General features: G+C 37.6%; 1 protein-coding gene across 1 annotated transcript in view; it reads right to left on the reverse strand.

Moving 5' to 3' along the window:
• Positions 1-18,895, reverse strand: part of STK3 (serine/threonine kinase 3) — a 135,315-nt gene that overhangs the window by 53,025 nt on the left and 63,395 nt on the right. Inside the window, exons 8-9 of the mRNA XM_032180826.1 lie at positions 16,554-16,679; positions 6,464-6,656 (exon numbers count right to left, since the gene is read on the reverse strand). Coding sequence (XP_032036717.1) covers positions 6,464-6,656; positions 16,554-16,679 — 319 coding nt within the window. The remainder of the gene's footprint in view (positions 1-6,463; positions 6,657-16,553; positions 16,680-18,895) is intronic.

An 18,895-nucleotide genomic window follows, 5' to 3' on the forward strand; every position in this document is an offset into this window, starting at 1 on the left:
TGTGGTCTCACAAGTGCTGAGCAAAGGACAACCACTTTGCTTGATATGCCGGCCCTGCTCTCATACAGCCCAGGTGCTCCTGGCCACCTGTACTCCTCCAGTGCACTGCTGGCTCATGCCCACAAAGACCCCCACGACCTTTTCAGCCAAGTTCCCCAGGCCGTAGCATTACTGGGGTTCTTTCTTCTCGGGTGCAGGACTTCGCCCTTGTCCTTGGTGAACTTCCTCAGGTTCCTTCCTTGGGTTCGTGTCAGTCCATTCTTCCAGCCTGTCTAGGTCTGTCTGGATAGCAACCCTGCCCTCAAACACATCAACCACATCCTCATTCTGGCATTCTGGGGGTTTTATCTCAACACAAAGGGGAGTTCGTCTACATTTTGCTAATGGAAGGCTCGAAGGTTTCCCCAGGTAAGGCATTCCCTCACTCCATTACCACCAGGGCACTGGACCTCTTCTGCAGCTGTAAAGCTACAGAGCAAAGCTTTCCTCCTTTTGCCAAAAGCCACAATCTTCCTCCATCCTTCCCCATCCTGGGGATCCCCCTCTGCCGCTCAGCTGACTTACATTTTCAGGTGCTGCCCCATTTGTGAAGTCAGGAGATTGGGCTCTCCTAGCTGCAGTGCTTCTGCGAAGCTCCTGTCAGTATCTTTATTTCCTCTGAATAAATTGTTTTGTCACTATGAGCATGAGACAAAGTGGGCACATGTGAACCTCTTGAGGTTCAACAAGGCCACATGCACGGCGCTGCACCTAGGTTGGGGCAATCCCTAGACATTAGGACAGATTTGAAGAACACATTGAGAGCTGCCCTGCAGAGAAGGACTTGGAGATTATGGTGGACAAAAAGCATGGCACAAGCCAGCTGTGTGTGCTTGCAGCCCCCAAAGGCCAACTGTATCCTGGCTGCATCAAAGAGGAGTAGGCAGCAGGTCAAGGGAAGGGATTGTCCCCCTCTGCTCTGCCCTTGTGAGGCCTCACCTGGAGTGCTGCGTCCAGGTCTGGGGCCCCCAGCACAAGAAGGATGTGGGGCTGTTAGAGCAGGGTCCAGAGGAAGGCCAGAAAGTTGTTCAGAGGGCTGCAGCACCTCTCCTGTGAAGAAAGTCTGACAGAGCTGGGGCTGTTCAGCCTGGAGAAGAAAAGGCTTACGGGGGTGACCTTATTGCTGGTTTTCAATACTTAAAGGAGGCTTATAAAAAAGATGGGGAGGAACTTTTTGCTCAGTCAATGACATAATAAAGATAAATGGTTTTAAACTAAAAGAAGAAAGATTTTGATTACAGGTTAGGGAGACGGGTGGTGAGGCCCTGGCACAGGCTGCCCAGAGAAGCTGTGGATGCCCCATCCCTGGAGGTGCTCAAGGCCAGGCTGGATGGGGCTTTGGGCAACCTGGGCTGGTGGGAGGTATCCCTGCCCATGGCAGGGGGCTGGAACTGGGTGGGCTTTAAGGTCCCTTCCAACTCGAGCCGTTGTATGGTTCAGCCATATTCTAAACAGGTTGCGTCTGCATTTCATGAGCAGGCCAGTTCTGCCAGTACGTATCAGGCACGTTTTATGAATGCCCATTAGGCAACCACCTCAGAGGCTTCAGGGTCAGTCCGCAGAGTTTCTGAATCACGAGGAAGTATCAGCAGAAACTTGACCGCCATTTACTTACACCAGAGCAGGCGGAAACCTACCAGAGGACTTAGAAACGTATCTAGGAAATGTTTGACTACAGATATCTGCCTAATAAAGTAGCTACTGATTATTGATTTTGCAGTTGTTGTATCAGTATGACTTACACACCCACATCTTTATTCAAACCCAGGCCTCATTCAGTGTTTGGGGCAGATATGCAAGAGGCAAAAATGAAAGTATAGAACTTTATTATACTATTGAAAACTCTATTATACAAGATTTTTGTTTCATAACATACCTATTTATCAGAAATAATTGCAACTTGCATTTAAGTGGAAAATTCTGATATTTTTCAACCAGAGGAAACTTTCAAATTTTGAGGAGTCTGTGAACTCAACTTTAGAGGCTTTTTACAGAAAAAGTTTCCTGCACAAAGTATTTCTTTGCTTCCTGAAAATGAGACTTGTAAAACTAGTTTAACAATTTTTTTTTATATTTTTCCAAAAATATAATATGAAAATTCAATGACACTACTGTCATAAACTCATTACTCTGTTCCAGCTGAGGCACGCTTTATTTCTGCAAAACAAAGAAATCCACGTTAAGCCAGTATTTTGCAACAGCTCTTGAACCAGAACTGCCAACACTATTTTTCTTTCAAAAAAAAAATAAATCCCATTTGTAAAACATACTCCTACTTGTGACATAAATGTACGACTTGATCACCAGTCACAGGCAAGGTCTCAAGTCTTGGAAAAGGCTTGGGAACACCTACCGTGCGTCCTTTCTGTACAATCAGGGGAAAAACATTAGTACACCTGCACGTGGCATCGAGCAAACTGTCCTAACATGAGCACAGTAAGCATGCTTAAACAAAACTACATCAATGAAATACCAATGCCCAGGCTAAAGCACTGCTGAAACCAGACCATAATTAAGTTTCCTTGCTGAGTTCCTATAAATTCGTAATTACACTATTCAAGCTAAGACATCCTAATTGCCAAAAAGGGAAGACAATTTTAAAGAATTGTTTTAAATTACAAGAGAGATGTAAAATCCAAAGAACTCTGTGTCTGAGTCTCTTTTACAGAAGCAATGTAGTCTCAAGAGATTGGAAGCTAAGTGCTGAAGAGATCATTAGAGAAGTATTGTCTGAATTAGGTTGCTGGGTAATTTTAAAAGCCATTTATGTGAACATTTAGGAAACCAACATGGAATAATTAACAGTGCTACAGGAAAAAAGTCACACCTTACTTACTTCTATTAGCACAGCTATTCTATTCTATTACAATAGTAATGCACAAGGGGTATATACTGACACTGGATGACTGGATTTTCTCAAAGTGATAAAATTTTGCATTACAGAACATAGCATGCATTACAAACCAGCACCATAAATGGAGCATTCATTCATTCTTATAAATTATGAAAGAAATGCATAAACAGTAAACCTCCCCAATTCAGAAATGACTTCCAAAGAAACCTTGATTGAAAAGAACAATCTCTGAGACTCGTTTACGGTATGTATGAATTCAGTGACAGCATGTAATGAAGAGGACCATAAGGAACTTGTCCATAAACAGGAAAAAGGCAAATGGCTTTCAAATTCTGAGGTATCACTTTCATTACAGCACTTCTTTTTTCTCCAGATACAAAGCACTGATAAGAGTATTCCATTTATTTTTATGATCAACAAGAGGGGAAAATATCACAGAATGTACAAAAACTAATGGACACCAAGATCAGTAATATTTGTTTGATTAGAAAAGGTATCTAAGTAGATCTTATTTAAAGGGTTGTATTCAGAGCAAGAAAATTGAATGCCCTAAGAATACTGGTATCAAGTTAAGGGTCTGAAAAATAAATCTCATCCTCAAAGGAAAAAATACAATGAAATCAAAAACTACACTCCAAAATGTTTACTTCACTCAAGCAAAGCTAGCTATTTATTCTGCCCTTCTTTCGCCTCTTCTTAACATTGATCATCAACTCTTTTGCCCCATCCCATAAACATGTGTGTCCAGCAAGCTAACACTCGGAAGTGTTAGCTGAAGGCTAACTAAGTGTAGGCTTCTTGCTGAAGTCTATAGGTTGCACATGTGCCTGGTCCATGCCAAGGCTGTTACAGGACCTAGGACATAGGTTGTTAGGAAAAAAAATTCTTTATCTTTAGAGTTGAAAGTCCAGCTGTGGGACCTTCCTAAGAAGTACGTATTTCAGAGCTACCCAAGCCCCCACCTCCTCGTACAGAGGACACTGATTGAACTCTGTCCTCCCACCTATGTGTGCTCTGCATTTTCTTCCCTCCTGTTACATACCGCAGAATCTCTGCTCAGAGCATGTACAGGCATACTAAGCAAGAAAGCACAAATGTGGTTTATTGCTGGGCTGTGTATGGTTTGTAGGGTTGGGATGACAGCCCTCTTTGTTCCAAATCCCAGTTTTATTTGGGCACAATTCACTATTTGTGAAAAAAAAATATATAGATGGTTTTAATTATTTTCTGTCATGGCTCCCAGAGGCCTCTAAGTATGGGCACTTATAAATAAAAACTTATTATTGTTTCTTATTTTGTCCTTGAGCAGGGAAACAAAAGGCAGAGGGAAACAAATGTGAAACTAAACAAGAGCATTACAAAAATGTTTGTCATAAATATTTTGTGTCTCTAGGAAGGAAATAAAAGCCCTCTTCCCTAGTTAACTAAGCTTGTTTCTCCATGCTGCTTGCAAGTGTTGTTCAGAAGCATCAGAGAGCACTTTTAAGCTACCTGGTTAAGCTATCTGATTTATTACTATCAAGTCATGCAAACATGCACGAAGTGCCCATCTTGCCTATACAGGTTGGAAACAGCAACCTGTCTCTAAAATCTTGTCTTTTTCAAGCAGAAAGGAGCACAAATCTGCATCTGCCTCTGAAGGAGACCAACGATTTGTACATCCATTCCCGGCGACATTTATTTAGGACACCTGCTAGTGCTCCTGCTTAACCCCTAACTCATGAATCACAAAACCAAAGGAAGAACAGCTGAAGTAAACATATATTTGAAGTAAACATATATATAAAACTTACATTTTCAGCTGAGAGATGTGGAGGCCCCATTCTTGAATTAGTTCTAACTTTTAAGCAGTGAGCACCTAATGCAAAACACAGTAAAGTTCACTGCACAAATGCAGGAACACAAACCTGTCCCCTGCCAGTCAAATGAAACCATCACTGTTATCAGGCTGCTTCCAGGGTGCTGGCTTTCCTTTGCTGGGGTTACAGGTGTCAAGACAGTCAGCTATGGGGGGAGGAAGCCTGCCGTCCCAGGGACTGCATTCTTCTGTCCGATAAGAGGGAAGAACAGCTTTAACAACTACACTGACAAAACACCAAGGTATAGAAAGGTAATTCCTTATTACAGATCGCTACTAGAATCAATTCAAACTGAAAGTGACAGTATTTTTAAAAAACAAACAAACAAAAAAAAACAAACAGTGTCTTCAGCAACATAAGAAACAAACATAAGAGATTTCAGTGCATATGTAAGGAAACTTTTTTGATCAGTTTGGTATAACTTCCACCACAAGAATTATTTTATTATCCTTTACTCTAAATTTGCTTGTAGTATATTTTCAGGGCTTTTTGCATCACTAATCTTTTCCTTAACTTGTTGAAATGTGTTAGTTTAAGATCACTTATTCTAACCTTCCATTATCCTCTCAGTTTAATAGGCAAACACTGTTTCAGCATGAAAACAAATTAAAGCATGTACAGAGTGCTTTCATGATGTGAATCATCCTACTTAAACTAATCACTAATCAAGAGGTATGTTTATTGCGAAGAACACTAAAAAAAAAGGAAAAATATCAATCAACAAATCACCCTTTCCTGCCCATTTGCTATAGACTGAACCAAAAAGAAAACAGACCTGATTTGCACTTGGAACCCATCTTTCCAGTCAAATTTCAGCAGGTGTACACATGCAAACAGAAATGCAACCTGATAGTTGCATTCAGCAAACATATTTAAATAATAGCCTGGAATTACACCTTACATTGTGCCTCATGGAATCAGGCATCTAGAGTTAGACTCACCTATTGATGCTGCCCATTCAAAGAAATAATTCTGTTTAATTCAGTGGGCCTAATTCTGCAGCAATCTTCAGCCAAACAATGAACACATCAAAAAGTAAACATGTAAATTTGCTGTTTAACAAATACACATTATGCATATCTCAGTGTAATTTATAATTTTATACCTTGAAACTTTTTTCCTCGTTGTTATATAATCAGTTATGCTGCTGAAGTCAATTTAGATTTTATTTAGATTTTGTAATTTTTTGATCATTCCTTTAAATCAAGCATTACTGAAATAAATTTCAACTAACATTCAAATAATAATGCTCTCTTCCAAGAGAAAAATCTGCTAGCTAATCACGAAATACAAAAAAACTTTGCAGCAAGATCTGCAGTGATTGCTGCACCCATAGAGAGTCATGATGAGTTCCCATGAACACTGACACCGAAGCAGCAGCTTCCCACACAATCACACCATTTCACTTTAGCTCCAAGGAACTGGTGCAAATGTATGTGGGACAGGAGGCAAAAAGCAAGAGGCAAGTAATAGAAAGGAGAATTCATGAAAGGCTAATTTCAGAGTCCTCCAGAGAGGCTTGCAAAGCACCAAAACTAGGTTTCTGCTTTGAATCTCCTACTATAGCAGTGCCAAATACCCCTCTTTCCAGTTTTTAACCACAGAATTTGACACATAAAGGACACTGATGACACAACATTCTCATGCTGGAAACATTTATTATTAATAGGATTAAGTATTAATAGAAAAGGGAAGTAAAAGAACAACATACTTTTCATGGTCCCATCTTCCTCTTCATCATCATCACTATTTATTACCATGGTCCCCAAGTCCGACTCTAACATGGTACTGTTGTGTTCAATCATCGTCTGAGCACCTTCACTCATCGTGCTTGTAGCCCTCATGGTACCAGCACTCTCTGAACTCGTTTTCACCATGGTGTGCGAGTCCAGCTCATCTTCATCCTAGCAAGAAAAGTTTGGCAAAATTCAGCAGAGCATTTCAAAACAAAGTTAAGCAGCAATCTGGATGCTTATTCGTTGGTTTTTGTATCTTCACATGACCTAGTTGTACTACTAGACTTTCAGACTTAAAAATATTTCACAAAACATAAAATAAAAAAAAAATACATAAAGGAAGAATTAAAAACTTTCTTCTTTCTGCCAGCCGTATGGCAGGATGGATTTACCAGAAGTGTGTCCCACAAACCCACTTTCCATCAGCACCCAGCTTTGAACGTCTCACTGGTTTTCAAGACCCCTTATACTTCTTTGGGATCCAAGATCAGTACCACATGTCTTAGAACGTGATTTGGTTGTTTTGTAGCAGACCATCACCAAGGATTTGTGCTGATCACCCCTAAATAAATACCATGCCCTGCATTTTGTATCACACAGCACCCAGATGACAGTTCAAACAAGTATTAAACAACCTTCTGAAAGTTTTGGTAGCTTGGCTTACTTCAAGTATTATTTTTCTTTTAAATAACACTTTCAAAAGAGCAAGCAAAACCATTTATACAGTGTAGAAAAATGTCTAAGAAGCCCATACTTAATAACCAAGGGTAGGAGTGAGGGAAGAGCTAACATTATGAAGAGATAAAATAGTATTTTCAATCAATGACAGTAATGTGCCAGGAACATAAAACAGAGAAATAATGACAATACAGTTAATGAATTATAAAATCTATATGGAATACTAATATTTGAAAACACTACTGGGAAATTCCAGTAAAATCAAACTTCTGAAGTTTGATTTTGAGGATATGCATGACAGTACAGGATTTCAGAAATAACGTGGTGGGCTATATACATTTTCTACAAGTAAATTTTATTACTCAACAACGACAGTAGTAAAAACAACTTAGTAAGTGTTTCCATAATTAATAGTGCAAGAAATAATAGCCCTCTTCATGAAGACATTGTATGCTTTTTTTTTTTTTTTTTAATTTTCTGTATAAATGCTACTTTCATTGATTTTATAACCTTCCTAGACAAGGCAGAAAAAAGATCTGTATGTGCATGAATTCCCTCTGCTATGGCAAAACTTAATTTGCATTCTAAACAAACTCTATCCCTGATTAGCAAATTATTCTAACTACACAGCTCATCTTGAAAAAATATCATCTAACACTTTATTATTTACCAGTTACAAATAACTCATTGCAATATGTAATGTTGAAACAAGACTTGTCTTGTTTCTTCTAATTCTGTGAATGATTCTACTAAAATTCTGTGATTGTAAATAATTCTGTGAATTTTTAGTAGTGAAAATTGTTTCACTAATTTTCCCTTTTGCTTACATCTTTCTATTGCTTTATATATTTGATGTTTTAACTATGAAGCGACCTGCACAAAGAAAAAAGATCCCTAGTCCCCAAACCCTTCAGTTCTGGAACTTGCTGTTTCTTACTGAACTAGTTCCTTTCCTTTCCTGGTATTCTCTAACATAGCAGGGATTTGCCTGCAGTACAGATGTAATTTGAAGAGCCAGCTATGTTACACGAGTGCTTGTTTCGCCAATCGTTGGTCAGAGCAAATCCAGAGAGCTGCAGTTAGTAGCAATACCAACAGACCAGCTCCTGAAAAGAACCCTGCTACGTCTCAACCCTGAGACACAAAAATAGATCTAATTTCAATTCAGAGAGTCTAGCTGACTGCATAACATACTGAAACCGGGATACAGATCTAAATCTGTGAATAAAATTTCAAATGTCAGAAGAATCATCCTTTTCCAGATTATAATTTCTAAAAATATTAATTCATTTGCATTTTTTAAGCTGCATTCTAAAACACTCTTTTTAGCACCCTACCTTAAAAAAGTATGATATTCCCAAAGATAGAGACAGTTTACAGATACAGCACTAGAGGACTGTGCCCTTAAATAAATAAGGATATTTTAGTAGTGCTCCTCCTGGTGGCAACTTTCATTTTCTTTACTACTTTTATTTTTCCTGAACGTTCTTGCTGACCCCGCTGGTTTCTGTAAGTTATCTTTTACCTTTCCTAAGAAGTACTTCCTTTGGAAAATGAAGTCCTTTCATCCAATATTCTCTCTTTTTTTTTTTTCTGTGGCATTTTAAAAGTGCCAAAGGTAAGTGTTTATGAGTGTTTTTCAGTACAGCACTACAGTGCCTAACTTAGTCGTGACATCAGGCTGCTTCTCCTACTGAAGGCTACAAATGAAGCATCTCTAACATACAGGCAAATCCCTGAGTTTAAAACACAGTAGCATCTGATTTACAGGTTGGCTCGACTAGTATTAACATCCGCATACTAAACTTACTAAAGTTGAAAGCAGAAATGAAAAACCATTTTCCTGAAGTTTCAATTCTTATTTTACAAGTGGGGGAAAAAAGTGATGGCCAGCAATATGATCAAATATGAAACGGATTCATAAGTGAACCATTTTCATACCTTCCGCTTCATTAAAAATACTGAGTTTATAGTTCTTGAGTCAAATCAAGTATCTGATTTTTTTCAAAGAACAGCATTTTATTTTCCAATCCAAGAGTGACAAAAGTGTTTGTCTTATTATTATCTCTCAGCAGAGAACAGTTATCATCCAGTATCTAAAAGACTGGGGACCACAGAAGCCAACCTCAGTACTAACAGAGTAGTTGCCCCAAAAACGGAAGCACACCACAATTTTGATCAGCAGCGTTTTCTCTAGATCGGGAATGAAATACCGAAAGAGAGCAATATCAAGGTTTTTTTTCAGGGCCTGTGCCTACAAAAAAGTAATCAATTTTGTGGAGTAAGCCCAGTTGCTTCCAGATTTGTCATCCCAGTATTTCTCACAAATGTGAGATTTAGCTAATACTGCAGAAGAGCAGAGTGGACCTGAAAAAGTAACAGGATATTTTTTTTTAATATAAAATTAGGTAAGTGAATGTTTATATGACAGATGAAAGTGATTCCTTGAACAAATTACGATTCATACTTGAGAGTTCATAAATATTGATGTAGAACTTCTGATCTGTTATTAAAACAGGTAAACTCCCTGATTAAATAAAAAACAAACATAATATCAATTTTAATGAGGAAAGAATATAAGGTCTTAAAAGCTGAAGTGTCATGTTCTCATACTGTTTACAAAAACAGATCCAAAAATCAAGTAATAGAAACAGCTAGCTATGGTTTTAAACTGTTTGCCATTCTCTTGTGTACAAGTGACAAGCATCAAACTTTTATTTCTAATTTGCCAGTATACAGCAACTGGAAGTGTGCACAAGCAAGACAGCTAACATCTCGTGAGATGCTAACAAGATTACAATCAGCCACAGAAACTCCAAATAACGTTATATCCTAAAGAAAGAATAAGTAAAAGATTGCCAATATCCTGCAACCTTATGGGACTAATTCTTTGGATCTCCTTATCTACCATAGTAAGTTAGAAGATTAACAAAGCAAACCCTTAAAGCACAAAAACATAATCGTGGAGACTCAATTACCAGGAGAGCAAATTGAAGAACAATTCAGTAGCAACATGCAAGACTCTAAAAATATGCTTCTTACATAGAAGATAGCATCAACACACAAGAAAAGTATTCTCATGAAAAATGAGCTTACATATCACACGCGAACCTACATTAGAATATAATCAAGTGAGAAGTGATGAAGATTTGTGGATTGTTTCCTGCTGTTTTTAAGATTCATAGGAAAAGAAAGGGGTCGGAGACATGTTAAAAAAAAAAAAAAAAAAAAAAAAAAAAAGACAAGGAAATATAGCGTCTTGCCTTTGAAATCTCTTTAACAGTGGTTTGTGTGAATAAAAAAACACTAGATGGCACCAAAGACAGCGACTAGACTGCAATGCATTAAAGGAAGATTTACATGCTGGCAAAATTTAGTATCCTGTAAAATAATTTCATTTACTATTAACACCTCATCATCACCCTTGAAAAACGTGGCTGTAGTCACAGTTATCTTTTTGTAAAAGCACTATAGTAGCTACATAAACACATACTACAGTTTGGGCATGAACAAGGATTTTTAAAAGTTCCTAACACCTATAAAGCCCAACTACAACCTGAGTACATGCTTAATGCTGAGCACACACTGAAGTTTAAACACATCAGCAAAAAACACAAAGACTTGACTTGCAGCACACGCTCAAATCCCAGCAAATTCCAAGAGACCTATACATTCAGACTAAATTTAGTCATGAAAACAAGATTTAAACTTATTTTCTACATACTTTTAACCGATAAACCTAAACAATGACTTGTTGCTTACACCTACCATAATTTTTAGTCATCCTTTTGGTTCTAAATTGCTGAGGACTTGAGCAATATGCTCCTGAAAAGCTGTTGGTGCCCCTCAGATAGGTGTATTTCAAGGGACAAAATAACCGCTAGGTATTTCTTACTTAATTTCAGGACATTTAGAGGACTGTAGTCAAGATCAATTGCTATATATAACACATGTCCTTTGACTTAAGACGAAAAATGCTATGAGAACAAAGTTTTAACACTATATTTGTCCTGCAAAGCTACACGTATCATCTATAGATAGATAAACAGATGTAGCACATCATACACACAAGCACATACGCACAAAGACGCATTAAAGTAAATATAAAAACCGCTAAAAATACAATCTGGTGTATCAGATTTAAAATACAGAATAACTTAAATGACTCAGTAGTCTTTCAAACAATGATTTGAAGACTATAAACATATAAAAAGGATATAAACATATAAAGGAATAAGAACAACAATTATTTCCTAAGGTCTCAAAAGGCAGAAGATGTTTCATAACTAATATATGATTAATCAGAACTTTTGAATGAATAAGCCTTAACATAGGAATAACTGATAACTGGGAGTTGTCTAAGTCACTGGTAGTTGCCAGCTGATAGTCGCCTAAGAAAAAAGCAAAAATGGCTTACTGGAGCAGTAATTATTTGAGTACCCTAAAATAATTAAAAATTCCTCACATAATAGAGACATTAAAATGCAAAAGAAAACATACAGGAAGAGCTGCTTAATAGCTCATTCCTTTAAAGATCCACAGAAATAAATATTTAGACATGTTTCCTGTGGGCTGCCAGGCAACAAGTGGGTTTGCATTCCCACATCACAGCTGCCCAACCTCAGAACCAAACTCGCATCACACTTCAAAAAACGCACAAGAGAAGAGCTTGGTCATGTTTAGCAATGCCTAAACTAACATTTAAACTTTGATATTGGGATTAACCTTCTGTAGAATACACCACTTGCAATTTTTGCTTAATTAAAAAAATCTGTACAATTATCTCAGCACCTATCAAAACATGTCAGTTTGTCAGAAAGCATTCTCATCACTCAAGCAGCTCTTGTAACAGGCATGAAGTCCATTCAGAGCATGCTATTTTTAATGATATTATATATCTCTGGGAGGATATAGACATAAAGACTGTATTTACACACAGCCGTTTATGTACAGCCGTATATTACAAAGTTTTGAAGAGCAAAAACTATTCTCATTATGATTGACAACTTCCTGTACTACAAAGCATTCACAGCAAGTGGTAAAGCCAAGAAGTAGAAAGTGGTTTTAGTGATGTGACTCTTCCTCGTTTGAAGGATAACAAACTGAATTGATCCTGAAAATTAAGTACTTCATTGTGAAACCATAAATCGTAAAGGTTGGAAGAGATCTCCAAGATCACCTGGTCCAACCATCCCCCTACCACCAAATGTCACCCACTAAACCATGTCCCCAAGCACCACATCCAACCTCTCCTTGAACACCCACAGGGAAATTCTTCAAAATCACCCATTCCTTCTCATTCCACTTTTCATTATCTATGTCCCTTATAACTTGGGTGTCCATTACAATACATATGTAACTAAGAGGGAATTAAATATCCATGCACGTATGCAAATACAGTTGCTAGGGCTAAATCCTGTTTCCTCCCTAAAAGAACATCACACTGCAAGTATTTTACACCTTCCTTCCTGAGGGGTCCCAACACCTGTACCAGTGAGCAATTAGCACGACTGCTCGAGCTTCGCATAGGAAATTCTTGGGGTTTAAGAGCAATAAATTCAAGCCCCAGATAGGTTAACTCAAACCATTCTTTTTCAACAGTGTATGGACTCAAGTCACTGCCCATGAGAGACCTTTAACACCCATAGACTGTCTGCTTACCATTAACACCAATACTTGCCCTTGCTGCTAGGTGTTACTACACGCACGTTTCTCAGGCCTGAGTCTGCCTTAGCACCTCCAGGTTAGGCCTTCACAGCCCTATTACTGGGACAAATCCACTTTTAAGGTATTGTTTTGCAGAATTTATGCGCTGGGTGGCTGCTACCTTCCAACTGAACAGTGATTCCGATTCCACGTACAATCTGAGAACATGTGTAGATACTAAAAGATGAAGAAATGGACTTGTAACTTCCCATCACTACACAAAGAATACACGGGGACTGCCACAGCTCTTTGCAGAACTCCAGCCATCAGGGCACATTGGCTAACCAAAACCTATACTGTCATTTGAGCTGCTTGATCATGTAAAGAGCACCCAAGTCTACCTGTATTTTTCAGGATTGTAGTTTCCTAAAACCACCTGCGGCCTCATTCATTGATATCTGCCTAGTAAGCTTTAAAAACTAAAATCTGCACTGTCCAGAATTTCACTTGATTAGGGTCTCACACCTACATGGTGCTCCAGTCTTCCAACATGCATCATGTTGCATTGTGAACACATGAATAACACACATTCAGGAAACACTGTACAGAAAACTCCAGTTAAATCAAAATGTAATAGCTTGTCCCACTGTTCAGCACAATCTCTTATTTTTGTGCTTTCAGCTGTTCAGAATCTTTAACAAGTGCAACTGAAGATGTTGGCGTCATCTCTCAAATCCATCTGGAATTTCTTACAACGACATATTGCACTAAAACTCAGTGGCAAGATTTGGGAAGTCAGTGTCACAACTGAGTGATTATTAAAACCACTTTTTAACAAGATGAGTCATGCATTGTGACAGTATGAAAACTATTTGCAGGTCACTGCCTAACATGGACTTTCAACAAACTGTACTTGTCAATAAAGAAATCCCTCCTCCTTACCTCACCATCAGTAATCTTCATTTTACTCACCTATAACTTCACTTTTTCTATGGAATTAAGTATTTACAAAATTCTATTTCTATGAAATTAAGTATTTCCAAACTTTTTTCACCCAAGGCTTACCAAACATTACAAAATGAATGTAGACATATGTTTACTGATAGCAAAGATCATGCCTACTAACAAATATCATATTAACAATACTAACAAAAATAAAATTAGGTACTAATCACAGCTTTACAATCCTTATCACAGATTTTTAGAACCACAAAACCATATGAAGACATAAGGAATGCATCTCTCTACAGCACAGAAGAACATAAACCACAATATTTAACAAAACAGGATTAAAAACTCTTTTAACTAATCTTTTGGTAAATGCAAACTTTTGAAGAACTATTCAATATAAATCTTACAGAAAAAATACCTGGACACCCTTTCATTTATTACATGGTATTTCTGCTGTAGTAAATAGCTTATGGTAGCTTTTAGGTTTCCTTTGATAAATCTGATGGAGCTAAAAAGGAAAAAGGCACAGAACCTCTCCAGAACAGTTACCACCCAGAAATAATTAAATTTATTTATCCATCAACATGGGAGGGGGGGATTTTCACATTGACAAGTGTCATTTCCCACTCTGCCAGCAGCACCAGCTACTACGTCCTTTGTTCACTCCACTTCACTATGATATCTTCTTCTTACATTTTCATGTGGTCTTCTACATCTGAAACTTTCCCCCAATCTCAAAGGAGATCTGTTCCTTCCCCACTAAAGGTTACAAAAATGACACAGACTAACTCAAAAAAAAAAATAAATCCATTTATCTACCACAAGCAATGTTGGCTTTTGCTGGAAAATTACACAGTAAAGCTCACAACCACACTACCCTGGTAATGCAAACACATCTTATGAATTACAATAGCTTCAAAAGCATACAAAGGTCTGTAATAAATATAAGGTAGCCTCATTTACCTTAGCCCACAATGAATTTGACTTCAGACTATTTGTGTAGCTTAGTCTACTGCTGTACTTCTCCACTTCTGTGTTTCATTATCATAAAGTCATACTTCGGTTCTAATTTTTCGACTGCCTTCCTTTTCTGAGTTGATGAGGCTCATTAAGACTTCTTTGTGGCCTTCTCCCGTTCTGTTATTTCATTCTCTCCTCAGAAGTCAACTCCACCTCAAATTGGTCTCTTCCATGACTCACTTAACAACTGAGCTAACAAAGTAAAGGTGAACGCCTTTATCTTTTCCTCAGGTCCCCTGCTACTACTGGCAGGATTGACTCCAGCCCTCTGTGAGACTGTCATTATTGTCCTTTACAACTCCTCTATGGCATGATCCTGAAAACAATGGAGCAAAGAAAGCTAACACCAGAGCTTCCCATGCTGACTCATCTGCATCTCCTCTGTCTGTGCCTCCCAAACCACAGAAGGACATGGGAAAATTCCTATCTAGTGCAACGTAACAGAGGCAAGACTCCTGCTCAACCCCTATATTTGAGGTTTCCTTATACTAAATTTTGGGGTTAATCAATAAAGCATCAACAATGCCCAAATGTTTGAGGTCTACAATTCATAAGGCAATAGTACTGAGGAAAGCATGCTAGTAATGACATTAACTTTTCACATCTGTAATAATCAGTCTCTTCAGATGTCAACTATTCTGTATATTAAGCAATGAACATCAACACTGCATGTCAAGTCACACATCTCACAAGTAGCATTTCCTAACGTAGAAAAATAATCCCCAACCTTCCCTGGTTGATTTATTGCTAAGCAAACACTATCCAGGGTAAACCAACTTTAAAAAAGACAAGCTATATATATTTTCTTAGAATATACCCTTAGAACAACCAGACATCCAGCAAACCAAAGCTCATACTGTAAATCAGGATACAAAATACTGCATGGTATTTGTTTTAAAAGTATTCCCACATATAGATCACCACCTAACACCCCTTAATATAGAAAGATTCTGTGTGATTTGGGATAGGGCAGAGTGCATCGCTGCCCTGCTCTCTTTTGTTTACTCAAAGCTGTAAGATTTCTACTGACATTCCAGTCTCCATCTTTCCTCTGTGTTATTCCTCAATGACCTTGGCTCTCATTGTGCGTGTGGCAATAGGCTTCTTTGAAGCACATAGCGCTGCATTGCACAAGACTGCCCTAAAATAAATCATGTAGGGAGAGAAATAATGCTAGGAACACTGACTTATTGCCAACACTGCCATATAATTACAAATACAACCTATTTATCACATGATCTGCTTCTCACCTCAAACCTATGCTAACAACAGCATCTGAGGAATTAAATGTTTTTGCCATTTTCACTTTATATGCACAACTTGATTTAAACTGTATCGTAATAGCTATTTACTGTGCTTCATAGATAACTATTTTGTGTATTAGATGTTACAAAAAAGCTAAGTAGTCTGAACTTCTGAAAACTATAGCATTTTCTGAAAAGCCCATGTGTGAATATGGGAGCCCAACAGTATTTATTTTTTTAATGTTAGTCTGAACAGCTGAAGTTGACATGGTTTCTTTTCCCACCTCCTAAAACTTAGTAGGGCACCACATGAAATAGTGCTGAAAGGTGGCTCATACAGCATTACTCACAGAAGCATTATTCATTATGAATAAGAGTAGAACACTCAGACCTCACAGGCTAAAGAACTGGTAGAAACAGTAAAGAAAAGTATTTAAACATATAAGGACAAGAAGCAGGCAAAAAAGAACAGTAATTTGTCTATCAAACATGGATAGTTCTAGGGGAAGGAAAAAAAATCACTGACCGAATTTTCTTCTTCCTCTTCTAGTTCCCTCTGTTGCTCCTCATGTCGTTTTGCCTTTATCTCCATAGCTTCAGTGATCAGGTCCCTTAAAATTGAAACAGGCTTTGCATTCTTTATAAACGTGTGCTAGACAAAAAAAAAAAAAAAAGAAAATTATATAACATCATTACAATAGATAGGGTTCAGATTTAACTACATGTATTATTCAACACCACAGACTTCAGTGATAAATGTGTGATAAACTTCACATCACACAGTAATTAAAATCTGCACTAACACAACTTGTGATAACTTTCAGCTGCTTCCTAACTAAGATTTTACTTTTACTTACCTTATATTAAAAAAAAAAAAAAAAAAAAAAAAAAAAGAGGAAAAAATCAGCAAGCCTTGGGAAATGCAATCATAAAACAACTGCTTTATAGTTAAGGACATAATTGTCCAAAGGAAATGTGCATTAAGTAGTAAATAAATAGAGTGGTGATTGTCTGACATAGAAAAACAAACTTTTTCAGATATTCAGTTACAGCATTTAATTAATCTTAACAAGCTGACAGCATAAATTAGAGGCTGTAAGCAGAGCAACTGTGGCTGTTGCTTACTTCAACAAACCTGTACTTTAATATGTCATAAAACATTTCTTCATCTAGGATGCTGAAACGTGGAACAAGCAAAACAAAATCCATTACTTTTAGCAGGAAGATTAATTCTAATTCAAGGCCATTTAAAGCATCAGTTCCTCCTTTAAGACAACCTGTGGACAATACCATTTACAGTCATTTTACTCTCTAGTAAACACCTGCTGTTAGTAAAATCCTGGTTTTGTATCATCGTATGAAAACACGATCAAGGCAAAAAGGAGCTCTCAGAGCTTCAGAAATGTACTATTAAACATTAAAATATTGTTCCATGAAGAACATAACTGACGAATCCAGTCATCCTGTACCTATTTACCTATCTTCTCCTTTGATATAGTAATCCAGTTACCCTCCTTTTTCCTCTGTGACCTTGCCCCACAAGCAGTACTTTTGTTCCTGCTCGTGTCCCTTAAACACGCCCACAGCACCTCCAGCTCCATCACGCACACTCCACGTTCCAGCTGGGGAAGAAGCAACACCTACCCGTGATGAATGCAGTACTTGGTTCACCGGCCAGTAAGTATTTGGAAAGAGTATCACTGATGCTTTTTTATTACTCGTGAGCACTAATGCAAGTCTCTTTTATCCAGCTGACAGCCATCAGTTAACCATGTGAATTTCTAATCTTCAAGGTCTCAAATACTGGTTCAGTCATCATACTAAAAATCATAAAGTTCCAGTTTTTGCTGTCCTTCCACTCTACATGGTGTTCTCAGGGTATGAAATATAAAATACTTCATACTATATAAATATACATATATTTATTTATAAATATAAAATACTTCATACTTTGACTTATGGAAACTAGCTTAAAAACTTTTTGTTATCCTCATAGCGGAGTTGACTGATCTAAATTTAAAAAGAGCAACTTCCAACTTAAAGACAGAATAAATTTATCACAATTGTCTTAAAAGCAGAAGTTTCAGAAAATCAGATTCTTACATAGAATGGTAATGAAAATTAAAAATAATATTTACCAATAGCAGTGAAAAGTGTTAAGGAAGAAGCTTAATGAATTAGTAGTCGGGCAAGTAAAAGGAGCAACATTTTTCACTTGCCTTATTAGCAAAAAAAGCTTATTTACAGGAAATTTTAGATTCCATTTCAATCATCAAGGAACCTACTATAGTTTTTCTAGAAATGGACATACCTCGTTGTTTTTGTTTTTTTTTTTTGTTAGTGATGGATTTTTTTTCTTCCCGAATAATTACCTTTGTTTTACAACATCCAGACAGACATGCTTTCCCTTAGTTATTTGAAGGCTGACTGTGGCAGCACTTGAAGGCAGGGGATAACACAAATAAGGGGCCAAAGGAGGAAACTTTCTTCATTTTTTTCTCTGTCCCACGTGCACCAAAATTATGTCTATTTCACAATACTAAATCCTTCTTGATAGATCAATCCATCCTGTTTCATTTCTGTAGTCCTTAGAAACTTTTCTGTTTTATTTATACTTTAGTGCCAAAACAAAACAAACAAAACAAAACAACTGTTAAATTTCCAAGCACTAAGCAGCTCCACAAGTGACCTGGCGCATAGGTCCGCACTGCCTACTGTGGCTCCAATTTAAAAGCTGGGGTAACTCAGCCCAAGAACAAATCCCTTATACTGTCCATCTGCATCAGACCCTTCTAGGGCACAGAACAACCTGTCTTGTTTAATTTGACATGACCAAAAGGGCAGATTGAGTATACTCCATGGGTGGTC

This window comes from Aythya fuligula, chromosome 2 (assembly GCF_009819795.1).
Source record: "Aythya fuligula isolate bAytFul2 chromosome 2, bAytFul2.pri, whole genome shotgun sequence".
Lineage (NCBI taxonomy): Eukaryota > Metazoa > Chordata > Aves > Anseriformes > Anatidae > Aythya > Aythya fuligula.